We start from the raw sequence: 14,279 nt of genomic DNA, 5'->3' as shown, positions 1-14,279 counted from the left end.
GCCCGCGCCCAGACCCGCGGCCCCCGACGGCGCTCGGGCTTCGGGCCGCCTGAGCCTCGCCTGCCTCCTGCTGCTGCTGCTGCTGCTGCTGCTGCCGGCCCGCGTAGACACGTCCTGGTGGTGAGTGGGGCTCCCGAGGTTGGGGGCTGCGGCGCCGGGCCGCGAGGCGGCGGGCGGCGTCTGGAGGGAATAGACAGACCGCTCCGGGCACCCGCTGCTGCGCGGGCCAGGTTGTCGCCTCCACGGGTAGAGATGGTCCCCGCCGGACTGTTAACGTCGCCTGGCTGCGGCGGGAACCTGGGAGTAAGGACGGGCCGCAGCTTTCCGGGTGGGGTGGGCGCTGGGTATTGGTGGTCAAGGCCCCCCCGCTGCCCCCCCCCCCCGTGTGTGTCCTTCATCAGAATGTTGTGCTCCCCCCTCGGTCTCTGGTGAACACTCTCCCCGCCCTTGAGCCTCTGGCCGCTCAAACCTATGAAGCAAAAACTACTTTCCGAGTTTCTTGCAGGGGAAGTTCAAGGAAGCGTCTGGGGCCATCGGTGGCCGTCCAGCAGCGCCTCCTGACACCTAAGGTCCCCACCCACCCCACACACACCCCAGGTGGAGAAAGGGGCAGCTGACATGGGCGGAGGAGCCTGTCACTAGCCGACCCCACCCGGTGACAGGCTTTGATGTGGCGGCAGCAGCACCCAGCAAGTTTTAGAAATAGAATTGAGGCAAAAACAAAAACAAAGCTGCCACATTCACTCTCACGATTAAAACAAACAAAACACTTGGGTTTGCACGACTTAGGCATTTGTCTTCGGCCTCCGTCCGGAAACTGTTACTTCCAACCTCTGTGCCTTCCCTCTTCAAGCGCCTTGTTCTTCCCCAGGTGACCCCCTCTCCGGTCTCTCCCTTCCAAGAGTAGAGGCTTCTGGAGCCCCAAAGAATTGGGAGACCCTCTCCCCGACTTCTTGCAGCCCTTGCACCGACTTTCCCAAGAGGGCAGACAAGCAAAATCCTCGTGCACTGGTTGTCAGTCCTTTTCCAAGTCCTCCCCTGCACCCGGCCAGCCCTGGGTGGCACTCATCTTCTTCTAGGCTGCTCTCCCTCTTTTCCCACCTTGGGGTTTGGGGGTGGAACAGGCCGGGCAAGGGGGAGGTTTGTACTGAGAAAAGACTGGGGCTTCTCATTTTCCCTGCCGCCCCCCATCAGTTTGGCCTTTGGATTGGGCTGCTGCTCTTCCACCCAGCAGCGAACCCCTTCCTTCCTTTCCTTACTCTGCCCCTCCCGGGACCCCCTCCCCAATTGTGTTCTCTGCTCGCCTTGCACCCTGTGGCTTTTCTCCTCTGACTTGGAATCCTGGCTGGAGGGGCGAGGGATAAGCTGGCTGAGGGGCCAGCAAGCTCCCGCTACAGATTCCTATCATTTCAAGATGCGTCTCTCTCCATCCCAGCCCCCCCACCTCCTCCCTGCTTTCCTGTTTCAGAAAAATCTCTCTTTTGGATCTTTTTTATCTCTGCAGTGTTGGGGAAGGCGAGGGGGGGTTCTGGATGGGGGAGCAGGGAGGCCCATATCTTCCATCTGGCTGGAAACATTCCTTTAGAAAGGGAAAGGGAAGAAGGGGGACAAGGAGAAAAGTCTTTCAAAGTTCAGCGTGAGATCAAAGCCACCCTATGTTCAAGGGCCCAGCATGGCTGGGGACGTGTGTCTGGGTCTCCAGTGGCCCTGCACAGCGAGGACGTGGGGCCCACTGGCATCTTTTCCCACTCCAAGTGGCAGTTTGCTTTTCGGGAACCCTTGAGTGCTCCTGGCCAGCTTGGTGGGGGGGGGGGGCTCACCTGGCTTTAGGTGAGCGAGTATCACTCTGCTCTTAGTATTTCAGCTTCCTGGTAATAGTTCCCAAAGACCCGGCCGGGCCCTTCCTGGTTCCTATTTTTTTCCCTTGGTTACCCGGCTCCCTTTTTCTTTCTCCTCTGCCGCAACCCCCTCCCTGGCGCCACGTGGTTCATATTAAAGACTTTGGAAGAGCTTCTGGGTGGAAGAGGAGTTAGGGAGGCAGGCCGGCAGGTGGGTGACAGTGAAATGGAGAAGGGAACCACGGTGCCAGGGTGGGGAGTGAGGGCAGAGACTACTCTCTTCTGACCTCCCACCTGTCATGGCTGCAGGCCCCAGATGCTGCCTCAGGGGTCATCACTTCGGGTTAAAGTGGAAAGCTGCTTTCTAAAGACAGGTCAAGCACAGAGGTGATTATCTCTTTCCCTCTTTCCCTCGGGAGCCAAACCGGTAAGGTTGGAATTCTGTATAAGCCTGGGAGAGATGCCCGTGGAGTTACTGTGGTTCCTTGTTCCGCCCTGGTGCAGAAGGTCATTTCTGACACCAGCTAGTAATCACCCCCCACCACCCTGCCCTGTACACTCAGCCAGCCCTTCCTCTCCCCACCTCAGAAGAGGAAAGGATGGTTTCCTCGTAATCTCTGACAACCAGAACAAGAAATAGGGGACTCCTGGCTTGTGTTCCCCTCTTCCATTTTGCATTCCGCAGGGAGTTGCATGGAGGGAATCGCAAGAGCAGAAGTGTGCACGGACTTGGAGGGGGAGGAGCAGAAGGCACCAAACAAGGCCTCGCTAAACCCCAGACCTCCCAGCTAGCTCCATGCACACGCTCTTCTTCTATGGGCAAAATGAGCCAGTGAGGTAGGCGCTGTTATCCCCATTTCACGTGTGAAGGGGAGTAGTAAGAACTTGTTCAAGCCCACACCAACTCTGGAGCCAAGACGGGTCTGTCCCCGGGTTAGCCCTCTTAATCGCCCCAAACCTGTTTCTTCCCCTGTAAATCAGTGCTCCCATGCCCACCACCCCGCCCCCCAACTTTCTGGACTTTTGCATGGGCAAATGTTTTGTGATACACAAGGTACCATATAAATGATACTGTATTAGGAGATTCAGGGAGGGGAATAGCTTCAGCCCTGTGTTCAAAACCCTATAGTCGTTAAATTGAACCATGCACACTAGAAACTTATAGCAATAAAAAGAGGATGCCTGGCCTCATTTTAAAAGACACAAACAGAGAAATCTGCAAATTGGCTGTCACAAAGAACGAAGTTATAACTAAATGAAGTTTATGACTGGCTAGGGAAGAAAGGAGTAGGGGAGGAACAAGAGAGGTTAGGTGTTGATTCAGCAAACACTTGTGAAGCACCTACTGTGTGCCAGATACTGTTCTAGGTACTGTGGGGTGTTGAAGCAGACAAGAGACACACAAGTCTCTACCTTCATGGAGCAGTGCACCTGGGTCACCTGCAGAGGTTGGCAAAAAGCGGGTTCTGCTTCACTAGGCCAGGGTGAGGCCTGAGTGCCAGCATTTCTAGCACATCCCCAGGTGATGTTGACGCTGCGTCGTGGGGACCGGCCGGACGTGGAGCAGCCAGGGACTGAGGTAGGCTAGGAGCCACTTTGTCAAGGGAGGTGAACTGATCAAAAGCAGATGGATAGAGCATTTAGGGGCCGGAAGCTGGGAAGAAAGTGGAAACTTCTAGAAAGGAAAACACAACATCTTGCCCCGCCCCCCTGCCCCCTACCAAATCCGGATGGGGCAGACTGGAGGGTGCCTTAAACAGCTTTTGCCCCCAACAGCTGAGCTCTGTGCTTGGCACATGGTAGGTATCTTGTGGGCCTGTGTGAGTGAAGAAGGGAAGACTGGTCTGCTTTAGCGGAGTCCTCACACCAACTACAGAGGACTGACCACTGGGCAGCAGGCAAGTGTCCTGCTCCTGAGAATCTTGAAGCAGTTACTCAGCGGGGTAAGGGTGGTAGCAGGAAGACTTAATTATTTCCCATCTCACATACTGAAAAGATGTTCCCACGCTCAGCCAGGATGTCACAAGAAGGACCAGTGTGGGCTGCAGCAGAATAGACTTAAGTCAGACCACAGGAAGGACTGTTTGCCAGTATGGCCTGCCCCCCTCCAGACGGTCTCAGGAGGGCCGGATTCTGGTCTCCCCTTCCCACCCGACCCCCCTGCTCCCAAGCCCCTGTACTGAAGAAACAAAACACCCATCGCTCAGCGCAGTGCCGGGCTGCACTGGCGCACTGAGCAAGTGGTGGTGAGCCGGGGACGCGCTCCAGCTGCAATGGTCTCGATTCTCCAAACAAAGCACCGCGGCAGTGGGTGGAACTCTGGACTGTGCGTCAGGCAGCCCTTTCCGGCCTGGCCCAGCCGGGGCTGTTTATTTTGTTTGTTCCTGGAAGCTGCTGCCCTGATGGACAGCGCAGGGGACGCTGACTCCATGGGATTTGCCGGTGGCGGCTCAGCCCTCCCCCGGGACAGATGGGCCCCATCAGCCCCGCCAGCTCCAGAAGAGGCCAGCATCAGCCCTGCTTGTGTTTGTTTGAGTTGGTGTCACCAGCGCTGATCCAATCTGTGGGTGAGGGCTCGGTGTGGGAATGGGGGGGGGCAGGGACACAGAGCCCAGGGCGGCCAGACTCTCCCGTCTGCCCTTCTTACCCCCTTCCAGCCCCATTCTGGGGCCCTTCCCAAGCCACAGACTCATGGCTCAGACGGAATCTTTTCAGCCCAAAGCAACAACTGCCCCCCCCCGGGCCCCCACCTGTTCAGGGAAGGGGGCAGATCAGACAACCCCCAGCTGCTGGAGGAACTGGAGGAAGACGCAGGGTGCTGGGAAGATGGAAGGGCAGTGAGAAGTGGGTGAATGGGTCAGACTCGCTGGGTGGCCCTGTGGATGAGGGGAAAGGTGATGGCACCCTCCTGTCTTCCCTCAGAAATGTTCTTCCTGTGGCTCGGCTGGTGGTGGAGCTGAGGCTGGGGGGAACTTGAGTGGAGGGAAAATGCCGCCTTGAGAGAGCTGACCCAGCTGCTCTCACACTGTGCACACTGGATGGGTCGGGACGGGAAAGTGGGGAGAGCCACCCCAGGACTCCAGCCCTCTCTGCCCATGCAGGGTCGTGGCAGGAAGTCTGGGGGGGACGGTTTTACAAGACCCTATTTAGAAAGAGTGTGGCTGGGGTCTCCCTCCCAGACCTCAGGGCTGGGAATGAGAGTGTTTAGCGCCACAGGAGGACGGGTGTGTGGTCACTCAGAGCCGCCCGCTTCTCGCCTGGCCGCCCTGTCGCCCTGCTCTTCCCCCAGCACACTTCACCGAGCAGTCCTGCCGTGCGAGCCTCGCACACGGGGGTGTAAGAGTGCTGCCGGACTCTTCTTTTGTTAGTTTATTTTTCTGCGAGGATCTTAATGTCGTTAAATAAACAGGCAAGGGGCTTGTGTCGTGCCCACAGCTTCTGAGTAAGTGACACGCGCTGGCCTCTGTCCTGGGAGTGTGTCACTTCAGCCTGGGCTGGGGGGCTGGTGACGGTGGGAGACCGCACGACTACTCCCTGCAGCTGTGTGATGACTGTCCAGAGCTTGTGGGAAACGCTCCCACCCACAGGCCTCGGAGAGTGGGGGGGTGTGGCGGGGGGAGCTTCCCCAGGGCCTGAATGCGAACCTCCTGCCCCTTCTTCCCCTCTGGAGGCAGAGGAAGGGCCAGGAGGCGCTGACAGGCCCATCTCCGCCCGCCAGGTACATCGGGGCGCTGGGGGCCCGCGTGATCTGCGACAATATCCCCGGCCTGGTGAGTCGGCAGCGGCAGCTGTGCCAGCGCTACCCAGACATCATGCGTTCGGTGGGCGAGGGCGCCCGGGAGTGGATCCGCGAGTGTCAGCACCAGTTCCGCCACCACCGCTGGAACTGCAGCACGCTGGACCGTGACCACACCGTCTTCGGCCGCGCCATGCTCAGAAGTAGGGGCCCTCCCATCCTGCCCCGCTCCTTCCCTGTCTGTGCTTGGGGTAGCGCAGCAGCAGCCCCCTCCAGCCTGCACGTTACTTGGCGATGAGAGAGGAGGGAGGGCAGAGCCCAGCAGTCATGGGGAACCAGGCCTCGGTACCTTAGGAGTTAGGCCCCTCTAATCCCTGCATTCTGGGGTGACCAGACCTCCCTGGCCCCCGTCTTCCTGCCTTCCCCTTCCCGCCACCCCTTCTGGGGTCGTCCTGCACGCTAAGCTGAAGACAAGGAATGGCCGCTAGTTCTTACCACCATCACCACCACACTTGCAGCTCTACAGTAATGGGAACAAGAGAGAAACAGAAAGGTGATATGTAAATATTTGGAGAGTCAGTGGCTTGGCCCCAGCTCAGCAGAAAAGCTAAGCAGAGCTAGGCAGTAAACTAAGAGAAAGGGAACGTGTTGGGAATCTAGAGGTGTCGGGGTGGGGGGCGGGAGGGGTGATTCATCAGTGCCCAAAAGCAGGGAGGGCAGGAAGCACCGGGAGGTGGGTGTGTGGAGGGAGCAGAAGTCTCTCTACCTAGGCCCCTCTTGGGCTGGGGTCTCCACTGTGGGGGAACTGTCCAGCAGAGCAGGCCTGAAAAGGCCTGGAATGTGGACTAAGGTGGGCTTGGCTGAGGCAGGGGTTGCCACTCAGTGGGAGGCGAAGACTCACTGTGAAGTGTCTCACTGTGAAGTGTCTCACTGTGTGAAACTTTTCCATGGATGGACCTGGGGAGTTTGGAAGGAAGGAAGGAAGAGCAGAGGTCAGAGCAAGAGGTCAGATGTGCGAAACGGACAGAGAGCAGTGAGGCCTGGGCCGGGGGAGGCCAGGTCCTCTGGGTGATGTCCTTGGAAGGGAAGGGCCCTTGACAACAAGGGGTGCCGGGTGGCTCCCGGAAAGCAGAGAAAGGAAGTTTCAGCGTCAAAGGTGGCGGAGTGGAAGAGACGGACGCGGACTTCTCTCCTGAAGCGCCGCCGCTCTCTCTGTCCAGGCAGCCGGGAGGCGGCGTTCGTGTATGCCATCTCGTCCGCCGGGGTGGTGCACGCTATCACTCGCGCCTGCAGCCAGGGCGAGCTGAGTGTGTGCAGCTGTGACCCCGGCACCCGGGGCCGCCACCATGACGGGCGTGGGGACTTCGACTGGGGCGGCTGCAGTGACAATATCCACTATGGCATTCAGTTTGCCAAGTCCTTCGTGGATGCCAAGGAGAAGAAGCTCAAGGATGCCCGGGCCCTCATGAACTTGCACAACAACCGCTGTGGCCGCACGGTCAGTACCACTCTCTGCATGCGCGTGCAGGTTTCCCTGCGTCCCCACGCCCCGGGACAGTGACTGCAAGGGAGCTTGAGGAAGCAAGCCTAGGTTCAACCAGGCGGGCAGAGTCCTCACAGAGGTAGAAAGCTGGGAAAGGCGGTGAAGAGATGGGAAGTCACTGTTTCGGAAGGCAGGCACGGCTCTCAGGGAGGCTAAGGGGGGAGGTGGGCTTGACCCGGTCAGTTCACTGGTGCCTAATGCTTTTCTGGGCAATGACAGATTACAAGCAGGCTGGTGTCCTTAACTCTAAAGAACGTGAAAACCAGGGGATGCTCTGGAATTGTGAACAGCGGCTCTCAAGTTCAAGCAGGCCCCCAAGAATAGGAAAACACTGTCCCGCCAGGAAGGTTTCTTGGAAGTGGGGGGTTCTTAAATTTGCTCAGGAGAAATGGGTGGGGCCCGATGGATGGAGAACAAGCAGGGCCCCAAGTAGCCAGCTGGGGCCAGCCAGGCCAGGCAGGGCCTGCAGATCTCAGGGGCTCTGCTTTTAGTCCGGGATGACTGGGAAGCACCCTGACGGGCTGCCCTCCCTTGCCTGCCTCCCTACCCAAGGCTGTGCGGCGGTTTCTGAAGCTGGAGTGTAAGTGCCATGGCGTAAGCGGCTCCTGCACGCTGCGCACCTGCTGGCGCGCGCTGTCAGATTTCCGCCGCACGGGGGACTACCTGCGGCGGCGCTACGACGGGGCCGTGCAGGTGACGGCCACCCAGGATGGTGCCAACTTCACGGCAGCGCGCCAGGGCAACCGCCATGCCACCCGGACTGACCTTGTCTACTTCGACAACTCCCCAGACTACTGCGTCTTGGACAAGGCCGCAGGTGAGGAAGGAGAGCAGGCAGGGAGGCGGAGCCCCGCACTGCGCTAAGGCGCAGGCGCCCCTGGGTCATCTAGGTCTATGGGGCTCAGGAATTGGGGACGGCGGGGAGGGGGTGCACGTGCAGCCCATCACCTCTCCACATGGAAGCCTGGTGAGGTGACTGTTGGCATGTGCTCGCCTGCCACGCTCACCGTGCAGAGAGGAAGGCCACTCAGCTCGGGGAAGCCAGGGTGATGCCACCCTTCACGTCCCGGACTCTGGGATGCACTGGGCTCAGGGAGCTTTAACCAAACCACCTCATTCCAGTACCTCGCAAGGTGTAGGCTACAGGAAGCTGCCATGCAGTTCTAAGGGTTAAGGAAATGAAAGGCTAAAGAAATGAATTGTAACAGGCAGACAAATGCAACTAATAAAGAGCTGGCTGGAGAAAGCCAGGACAAGTTATTTGGAAATGTGGAATTTCAGCTGTTTCTTGAAGTGTGGGGGTTCCTGGGTAGCTGAAGAGATGAGGGCCTGCTGGGCATGGGAGCAGAGTGGTGGGTGGGAAGCACAGGTTGTTCCAGGCAGAGCGTCTCAGTGAGGGTCTCAGGGAGAGAAAGAAAAAGGGAGAAAGAGGAGAAGAGATGTGTGTGAGGCTGTGGGCAGTGTGCTGCCACTGAAGACCCCAAAATGGAGCTGGGGGAGCAAGGAAAGAGGCGATTCTCATCAAAGACTTAACTGCTGGCAGGAAGCAGCAAAGCCTTGTTTGCTGGTGCACATATCAGTAGTGGAAATCTTGGCATGCTGGAAGGTGACGTGATACTCCCCCCGCCAGAGTGGAAGCTACCCTCCCGGCCCAGTCGGACAAACCAGGAACAACACAGCAAGGGACACAATTGCTTGTCCCCTAGTTCCGTCACACACTCCCAGGCTGGGCAGTCAGGACGTGGGTGAGATGGAGCCAAAGGCCTGCACTGTCCCCATCCTGCCTGTCTTCACCCCTCACAGTCGTTCCTGGAGTCAACTGGGCACAGAAACAGGGCGGGCTCTGCCAAGTCACAGGGGTAGTTTGTGTAGTTGGAAGGATGGAGGAGAAAAGGCGAGAGGGCCTCCTGCTTCTCTAGGTGACTTCCTGCCTTTCGGGCGATTCTCTGACCGCAGGGAGTATTTCCATGACAGCTGAGGTGTGAGGTTATGCCACACTTACAATGCACCTTCAGGAAAGGATCTTTGCCGTCAGGAGGAAAGATAAGTCCTGTGTGTATTGGCTTTCTTCAGAGAGACATAAAATGAGGTTTGAGAAAACCCTGAGTGGGGCCTGGAACTCAAAGGGTGTAATTCCAGAAGGGCGAATGGAGCCAGGAGTTCCCTCCAAAGCAGCACTGTCCGGTTGAACTTTCTGTGACGACAGCAATGTTTTACATCTGTGCGGCCCAGTACCACTTAGCCACATGTGATGCTCGAGTGCTTGAAACCAAACTTGTGTGACTGAGAAAGTTTTAAATTTTGTTGAATTTTAAATTCAACATGTGGCTAGCAGCTATACAGCAGACAGCTTGGCTCCAGAGTGTAGAAGCTCTTGGTGCACAAGAGGATGTAAGAGTTTGGAGAAGAACAGAGAGTGCAGACTTGGTCCCTCAACTCCAAATATTTTGGATTGTATGTTCCTATCATTAAAAATAGTTGAGCATGTGCCTCTAGTATATGCATATTTATTCCTCAAGTACATCTAGGTGTTACTATACTAATATATACATTCTAAAACACAGATACAAAATATTTTTACTTGATAAGATAAAAAACAAACAGAACTTCTAGCATTTTTTCCCCATAGCCCAGTGGGATGTGCAGACAACGCTCTTGAAACCAGTTTGCCTGTTCCCCTTCTTGCACCCCAGGCCGGGCACTTTTCCATGTCTAGAAAAGGGTTGGAGTGGAAACTCTCCAGGATCCAGCCCTGCTAAAATCAGTCAGAATGAGGGGCTCTGCCTTTTCTGTGGAGGGGGACAATGCCTGTTCCTGTCCTTCAAGAGCTCCCACTGGGAGGCGCAGACAGTATTTTAGGAATTCCTTGAAAGTGCTTCCAGCCAGCCAGGCAGGGCATTTTACCTCTTCAGCTGAGCAGACGTTATATGCTATTATTACACCTATTTTCACATGAGAAGAACTAAAGCCTGAATGGAGAGTAACAAACTTGCTGAAAATCACCTAACTGTGTTATTGGGATAAAGAGATGACATGCTTGAAATTTTGAAAGATGCTCTTAAATTACCCTTTAGGTAAAGGATTTTCCCAGTTTCCTCTACAACAGTACCTAAGAATGATTATTATTTTTTAATAAAATATTTATCATTAGTTTTTAAAGTGACAGAACAGGGATTTGGCCTAGACAGTGACTTCTGGCCTGTGTTTTTAAGGGCTGTGCTATCCTACATCACTATACAGTGCCGTTTAATAAAATACAAACTAAAGACCCAAATACTAACACATGGGAGCAGGACCCGTGTTGTGGTGAGACTTCTTGGAAAAGATGAAATTACAGGCTGGGTTACTTTTTTTTAAACTTTTTTTTTATGGAAAACTTCAAACGTGCATAGCCTGGCCCAGCTCTCAGAGTGATGGACATTTAAGGCCTGTTCCTTGGAGCTGTGGCGAGGGGCACTAAGAGTGAAGCGAGGGGTCTCCGGGGAGCCCCGAGAGCGGGAGGCAACAGGTCTGTGCAGAGGGCAGCGAGGTGACGGTCGCTTGGCTGGTGGGTGTATTTTCAGGAAGAGGGATTCTGTCTGGTTTCCTCACGAGGATGTGGGTAAGAGAACCCACGCAGCTTGAGTAAGAGATCACTTGGCTCTCACTCTCTCCCTCCCCACCCCAGGTTCCCTAGGCACTGCAGGCCGGGTCTGCAGCAAGACGTCTAAAGGGACAGACGGCTGTGAAATCATGTGCTGTGGCCGAGGGTATGACACAACGCGAGTCACCCGTGTCACCCAGTGTGAGTGCAAATTCCACTGGTGCTGTGCGGTGCGGTGCAAGGAGTGCAGAAATACTGTGGACGTCCACACGTGCAAGGCCCCCAAGAAGGCGGAGTGGCTGGACCAGACCTGAGCAGCTGGACACCTCATTCATCCCTCTACTTCAAACCTCCCGACTCAAAAGCACAAGATCTTCGCATGCACACCTTGCTCCACCCTCAGCCTCAGGCTGCTACAGCGTCTACGGAAGGACCAGGAGAGCGAGCCAGAGGGACTGTGGTGTCCTGGCTGGCGGCTCAGCCCTGGGAAGGAGTTGATAGGGGATGTAAGAAACAGTGGCTCCCGAACTCCCCCTCTGGAGGTTAGAAGGGAGTGGAAAAGGTGGGGTCTCCAGGGCGATATGAGTTGCACTAAAGCACGTGGTCAAGGTCCACTTTCCTTCCCCTTGCACTGCTATCCTGACACTCGGGTGTGCAAGAGGGGAAGGCACATGGAAAGAGCTGCCTTTTGTTCTTACCTCATTTAGGGTCAAAGGGACGGAGGTGAAACCACTTATCTCTTCCCTGGGTCAGTCTGAGCAGACTCCCTGGTACCCCAAAAGAGCTCTTGGGCTACAACACTCTACATTACTGAGAGGCTGGGGACTGCATGACGAGAGTTGCCATAGTAGACAAGGTTCCAATTCACATGCTCACACATTTATAAACTGCTGTGTTCTATAGGAGACAACAATTAGGCGCTGTAGAAACATACAGCCTACCAGGCCCTCCCGGTCACCTGTACCGGCCAGCACTGCCTCTTCTGCTCACTTGCTGTCTGTTCAGACTGTGCGGCAGGCAGCGGTTCCCATGCCTAAGGTCATTAGCATTGCTGGGAACACTCCTGGGAAAGAGTGACCTGTGAGTCTGTCCAAACCGTGGGGTTTTACTTGTTTAAACTTCCCATGCATATTTTCATGGTCAGCTAGGTTTGGGCCACTGAGTAGATGTGCAACTCGTGGAGGGCGGAAAGGAGTTGAAGGCCTCATCTCGTGCCACACGAGGCATCTGTGTACACCACACCAGAGTCTTCAGGGGAGGCCCCTAGCCTCTGACATGAGGAGTGGGAGCCAGTGGCCATAGGGAAGGCAAAGAGGAAACTCAGAAAGCAGCTCTCCCCCATTTATTCAACAAATCTTTCTCTCATGAGCTTCAGGTCCTGGTGATACCACTCTCTCCACAGTGGCTTCAGTAGGAGGGCGTTCCTTCTATGCCGCTTCCCTCTGCCTAACTCTGCCACAGCAGCTGTCTCCAGGGACAGGTTTAGTAGCTAGAGGGTGGGACACAGAATCCCCAAACCATCCGGGGCCACGGACAGCAGTTCACTCTTCCCTGTTGCTATTTTGAAGGCTCAGAGTGGTATAGAAGTTTTTAGTCATGACAGACCTGAGTTAAGATCACAACGCTGCCACTTAATGGTTTTTAATATTTAAACAAGGTGTCCAAATTCCCTGAGCCTCTATCTTCTCATCTGTAAATGAGGGTAAAGATCTTTCTCAAATACTGAGTTTTAATAATGCCCCAAACTCTAGCCAACAGACGCCCTTACCCAAGCCCCTGATGGAGGGCTGGCCCCAGGAAACTTCTTTCAGAACCACCAGTCAGGACTCCTGAGTACTGCAGCAGACTGTTGATCACAGCTGCGGAGTCTGAACATGGCCCCCCACCCCTGCCCCAAGTTCCTCTCCAGAGCCCCTTGGGTCCTCGCATGTTTGTGGAGCAACTTTACTCGGTACAGGCAGCAGAAGGATGAGGGAGCCATACCTCTGAGCCATGGGGGCAGATTTATTTGGTTGATAGGACTAATATTTGTGTAACCTGCTGAGACCTGTGTGGGAGAGTTTAGGGTGGTTTTGCTTTTGGTGAGGGGGTTTGCTCCAGTTTCACATTCATTAACACAAAACTGAGCTACTCAGGGCCCTTGTGGTCTGTGGTGAGGGGATTCCTGTGGAGAAACCGGACTGAGTGAGTCAGGCCAGGGGAATGTCTTCCTTGCAGAGTGGAGTCAACTGGATAACTGATGAGCCAATGGTGGGATTAGGGAGGGGGAAGTGGGAGGGGAAGAGAAGAACTTCTGACATCTTGAGCTGGGATTAGAGGCGGAAAGCTTTAGGGTATGGAAGGTAAGGGGTCAGAATCAGTCTGAACTCAGAAGAGAACTAAGCTGAGTTTACAAAAGGGTGCTGTCCTGTATCCAGGCAACGGGGAAAAGCAGGAGCGCTGCTTTCACAAGAACTTCCATGCTCCCACCTCAACGAGGGTGTGGGCCTTTCGTGGCAAGCCAGCCTGAGTTAGGTCTACCGGTGCTCTAGTCTCTGCCCTGTGGGTTCTGACCCGGAAGGAAGCAGGCCTCTCCTGGCATCTGAAGTCGCTTGGTACACTTCCCTGGGCCCTGGATTCTAGCTGTTAAAGACCCAAGTTTTGTAATTTTCCTCTACATGCTTAAGAGAAGCTGAGAGAACAAAAGGTTTGCAAAGTGACAAAAATGGCAAAAAAGAAGAAGTCCATGTGAGCCCACTCCAGAGGCTATGCGCCCCCAAGAAGGAAGGGTGCCACGCAGTGAATTACCCCCCTATTCTCTAGCTTGCCCCCGCATTCCGACTGGCTTTAGACAACTGGCATGTATTCTGCACTATACAAACAGAAACTAATTTATTTGGAACACGCAGCAAAATGAGAACTTTATTTGGTGCAGTGAAGCTCCACGTAGTTCTGCTGCTGCCCTCCCCTTTCCCACCCTCCTCCACTCAGCAGAGGGCTGCCAGTGCAGCCAGCCTGTCTCTTAGCCGCCCCCCTCTCCCGTGGCTTCCTTCTGGTCACCTTTTAGTATTTAGGTGCACTACATTACAGAAAGCGCTGTTTAGACAGAGTTGACTCAGAAGACGCTGTCCTTCAAGGAGGCAGGAGGCACATGACCAAAGTGCTCAGCTGCACAGCCTGCAGCCAGTTTTTCACACAAAGTAAGCCTGCTGGCCCAGCCTTGACCATCCTGCAGAAGAGCTGGCCTGCCTGTGAGTAACAGCCCTAATCCACATCTGCCTTGGAGTGATGCTGGAAAGAGGAGATCAGGGACTCAGGTGAATGAAGAGAGCCCAGTGTTACCTGACCCCAGGCAGTTTGCAGAATCTTGTAGGTTGGACTCAGGTCAGCTCACTGCCTCATTCTCTTCCTCCCCGTGTGTGAAGAGTAATTTCTGCTCTCAGTCACCTGCTTTAACAGCAACAGCAACCACTAAGTCCTTTGTCAAATACTCAGACCCACTCAGGTCACTGGTTTCTACATGAATTGATAGAGAGACAGACCGGGTTTTCCCCACCAGCCGGCCTTTCGGAGGCTTTTATTTAAATGCCCTCAGTGGCC

General features: G+C 55.2%; 1 protein-coding gene across 1 annotated transcript; it reads left to right on the top strand.

Moving 5' to 3' along the window:
• Positions 1–18: 18 nt before the first annotated feature.
• Positions 19–11,314, top strand: WNT2B (wingless-type MMTV integration site family, member 2B). Its single transcript, XM_004689647.2, has 5 exons — positions 19–120; positions 5,557–5,777; positions 6,795–7,072; positions 7,670–7,934; positions 10,785–11,314. The coding sequence occupies exons 2-5, from the start codon at positions 5,651–5,653 to the stop codon at positions 11,012–11,014; spliced, it is 900 nt and encodes a 299-aa protein (XP_004689704.1). The 5' UTR covers positions 19–120; positions 5,557–5,650; the 3' UTR covers positions 11,015–11,314.
• The last annotated feature ends 2,965 nt before the right edge of the window (positions 11,315–14,279 follow it).

The sequence above is a fragment of the Condylura cristata genome, unplaced genomic scaffold, assembly GCF_000260355.1.
Source record: "Condylura cristata isolate star-nosed mole 26May11 unplaced genomic scaffold, ConCri1.0 scaffold00026, whole genome shotgun sequence".
NCBI lineage: Eukaryota > Metazoa > Chordata > Mammalia > Eulipotyphla > Talpidae > Condylura > Condylura cristata.
This window is presented reverse-complemented; position numbering and strand designations above follow the sequence as displayed.